This window comes from Sinocyclocheilus anshuiensis, unplaced genomic scaffold, assembly GCF_001515605.1.
Source record: "Sinocyclocheilus anshuiensis isolate Anshui unplaced genomic scaffold, SAMN03320099.WGS_v1.1 scaffold567, whole genome shotgun sequence".
Lineage (NCBI taxonomy): Eukaryota > Metazoa > Chordata > Actinopteri > Cypriniformes > Cyprinidae > Sinocyclocheilus > Sinocyclocheilus anshuiensis.
The window spans coordinates 136,455-140,722 of NW_015549600.1; the positions used below are offsets into that span (position 1 = coordinate 136,455).

The 4,268-nt window shown below is 33.6% G+C and overlaps 1 protein-coding gene across 1 annotated transcript in view; it reads left to right on the plus strand.

Annotated features, from left to right (window-relative positions):
- LOC107658654 (protein AMBP-like) overlaps positions 1-1,644 on the plus strand; it is a 6,144-nt gene extending 4,500 nt beyond the window's left edge. Inside the window, exon 7 of the mRNA XM_016447295.1 lies at positions 1,510-1,644. Coding sequence (XP_016302781.1) covers positions 1,510-1,547 — 38 coding nt within the window. The 3' untranslated portion in view covers positions 1,548-1,644. The remainder of the gene's footprint in view (positions 1-1,509) is intronic.
- The last annotated feature ends 2,624 nt before the right edge of the window (positions 1,645-4,268 follow it).

The window sequence follows — 4,268 nt, forward strand, 5'->3', positions numbered from 1 at the left end:
CGCTGTGGATTGCCGGATCGGCTTTCACCGTGGACGAAGCGGAGTCCAGCCCGGGGTCGTCACATCTGGTTGCCTCAAGCCCTCTGGACGCTTCGTCGAATCCGCTGCCTGCACCGTTCTCAAGCCCGCCGACCGCCGCTCACTCTAGCGTAAGGGGCGTAACATTTCCGTCACACGCTTGAGGTATTCGGCCAATCATAACGCACTGGATAGCTGGCCAATCAGAGCACACCTCGCTTTTCAGACCGATGAGCTTGCTTCTTCTTCGGCTTTTGCCGTGGTACTGCGGGTTACACCAGCAACATGCCCGTGGACACTGCTAACTAGCGGTTTGCATGTGTACTGCACGTTGACGCGGACCACGACGCAGAAGTATAAATGAAAACTGACGCATAGCCTACGGCGTAAAAGCTACGGCGTAGGTCCGACGCAGAAGTATAAATTACTCTCCAACAGCCACTGCAGACGCTGTTTGACGGTCCAACGAGATGAAACCAATGACACGAGTCTGTTTATTCTCGACTTTTTTAGTCGAATTTTAATGAGTTTTTTCTCAAACACAGCAACTTTTTTTTCTCGTAATTTAAAGACTTTATTCTCAACATTTTATCTTGACTTTTTTTTTCTCAAAATGTAACGAGTTTTATCTCGAAACATAACGACTTTATTCTCGAAATTTAATGAGTTTAATCTCAACATTTGATTTCTACGTTTTTCTTGAAATTTAACGAGTTTAATCTCATATTATAATGACTTTAATCTCGAGATGATTTAATTTTTTATTATTGCTTGGGCCTAATCCTCTACCGTAGTCTATTATTAATATATTAATTCACATTTATTACATTTTGTTGAGTGTTGTCACAGAAAGAGAAAACATATTGATGGTCACAATTGTGGCCGGTGGGATAACAGTGAATTTAGGTATAGCCCACATATAAATCCAATTGCAGGTGTTAGTGAAAACTGCACTAAAATGTTGCAATGACAAAACATTGCACTAAATTAAAAGCTAAACTGTTACAAATAAGTAACAATATTGATGTTGTAATACTGGTAGCACTAATAAGACAATTTTATGATATATGTTACAATAAAGTAACAATTTCGAAATACGTTGATGGTTGTATTTTTTGTATTTTATCTCCGTATTCCTATAAGTGTTGTTCAAGGGTTTTTATGCATAATAGTAACCCTAAATGTGATGAAAATAGCTGGGCTGAGATATATAACAATTTTTATGACTGCAGAAATATGTTAATTCAGTATACACATTATCCCACCGGTCACAATTGTGAAACCGTAAAACCGACCATTTCTTCACACACTTTTCCAAAAAATGTTTAAAAAATAATTATTGATTATTTCAAAGTGTTACTAATGACACATCATCTGGATATTTTCATGTCTGGAAAAAATGTAGGATTAAACGGGTTAATGTCGTTAATATTATCATCAAAATTGTAAGGAGAATTGTGACGCTTGTGTCGTTTTGTTATGGATTTGCAGGAGATGAGGAGTTTCTCAGTGAACTGAGAATGCTGTGAATGAAAATGGAGCGTTACTTTGTTTCAAACAGAAAAGTGCAACACGGATCAGTTTTCAACAGGCATTAACTTCAGCATTAACACTAAATAAAGACCTGTCTAATGTTCTGGTTGTGCACTTCATTTTTAATACATTTTAAGATACCATATTATTTTTAATTTAATTATTTAATTATTATAATTTTTTTTATTTAATTTAATTTTTTTTATTTTATTATTTTATTTTATTTAACAATAAAATTGTCAAAAAACATTTTTTTTTATATTTTATTTTATTTCGTTTTCTTTTGCTTTCTTTAATAATAAAAATCAGTAAAAATGAAAACATTTTATTTTCTTGACCAGTGAATAAAATTATTTTATTTTATTTAAAAATAAAATCCAGTAAAATTTTATTTTACCGTATTAAATTTATTTTATTTTGTTGTCTAGTGTGAATAAAATTATTGATTGTATTTATTATTTTATTTAGCTTTCTTTTGCTTTATTTAAGAATAAAAATCATTAAAAATAAAACATCTTTATTTTTCATTCTCCAATAGAAAAATTAAATCATTTAATTTTCTTGTCCAGTGTGAATACAATTTTTATTTTATTTTGTACTTTAAAGATAAGATTCAGTAAAAACTAAAATACAAGTTATTTCATTATTTTAGTTTACTGTATTAAATTAATTTTATTTTTTGACCAGTGTGAATAAAATTATTGTTTGTATTTCGTTTTATTTCGCTTTATTTATCAATAAAATCAGTAGTTTGTTTTGTTTTTAGTTTGTTTTATTTTTTTTATTTTCCCCCAAAAATCATTTAATTTTCTTGTCCAGTGTGAATAAAATTATTTTATTTTATTTAAAAATCCTTTCTTTAAAAACAAAATTCAGTAAAAATAAAATAAAACTTATTTAATTTTTTTTACTGTATTGTATTTTTGTCTTCTTTTACTTTCTTTAAAAATAAATTTCAGTAAAAATAAAACACATTTTATTTATTTTTTTAGTTTTACATTTTATTCACTTTCATGAATAAAATGTATTTTGCAGTAAAAAACAAAAAAAAATTATATATATATATATATACACATCTTATTGTTATGTTATTTAATTTTATTATTATTAAGTTTTTTCTGGACAATTTCTTACAATTGCATTACTCGTCTCCTCTACTGACAGTGGCCAGGAGAGGTCAATGTTGTCTACTGAAGGAGCTCTTCTTACCAGCTCTGGTCTCTGGTCTCTGGGATTGTGTGAAACTGCCTGCTCATCTGATTTCACTGCTGATCTGTGACCAGTTTTATCGCTCTTCTTATAATACTAAAGCAATACGTTCAGGCTCATGAAGCTGATCCTGCATACGGGCAAAAAACAGTCCATTCTGAGCAAAGTCCGCAGCAGCCGAGCCAGGCTTCCTGCCCGCTGTTTCTCAGAATTCACGGCTGGTGATGTTGCTGGGAGAATGCTGGGAATATCCGGAGAGGAAAAAGGAACTGACGGCTTTCAGTGACCTTCCGGCCAGGGCCACATCACCTGCTCACACCAGCGCTCTCATGCAAACACTATCTGGACACTTAATGCCTGCCTACAATGTCATTGCATTAGCTACTAAATATCTAACCAAGTCAAATTTTACTCGAGCTTTTCTCAGAAATTATTTCACCGTTTTTGCTCTTACTTTTAGGTGTTTTAGTGGATGTATGAAGTCAGTTCCCTCACGTTCATGCAGGTGTCCTAACAGAGGAATCACTGGTGTGGTTACACTAACGTTTGACAACTACAAAAGTGTCTATAGTATTAATACAATGAAACCGCACAAGACGTGTACTCAAACATCCGCAAACACATGCTGACGCAGCAAACAAAAGCCCACAAAACTACATCACACTTTTTAGTTTCACACAACCACACAATGCAAAATCTGAACTTCCTCAGACATCACGCTCATTTGTTACACAGGCGTTCACACAAGAAACACCGTGTGAAAATGCTAAATTACATGTGAGCACTTAGACCTAGAATGTCTTCACAAACCCGCGTCCATCTGCTATAGAGAAAGATTATTAGGGATGTATTTTAAGACAGTCGCTCATACTTGTTGGGATTTCAGGTTTTGAACTTCAAGTTTTGCACTTTTTGTACAATAGACGAAAAACACCTCAAATCCTGCACCTTGTTGTGAAGAGATGTGCTGTTACTTTTATCACCCAGGGGCCGCATGCATAACTGCTTAGACTAGTCTTAAAAAGGTAATCATTTAATTTGTTTCCTTCAAGACTGGTCATAACTTTAATTTCCTACTGTGTTGGAGAGAAATGAGTAGGCACATTGCCTGTTGAAAAAAACAGCATATGCTTGTTAGGTATGTTTTGAAGCTGGGATGCTGTTCCTCGTGTGTTTGCATAATGATGCATTTATAAGTTAAAGACCAAACGTATCTTTCACAGTGTTGTTGCAGATGAAATATAACGTAGACAACATTAAATAAGTATTTTTTTCATATTGATTATTAATTACTCAATAGAGTGGGGGAATTATGACGTCAGAACCCGGAAGAGTAAATCGCCACGGGTTCCTCCGAGATTTTCCCCTATGGGTTTTTCAATTTATGAGTAAAATAAAGCCTGTGGTAAACATAACTTGACAATAATTTTACGTTTTGTTCTGCAACGTAAATTAGTACACATCCGTACCCAAAACACAAATTTTGAAGCAGTTATGCTCATTTTTGA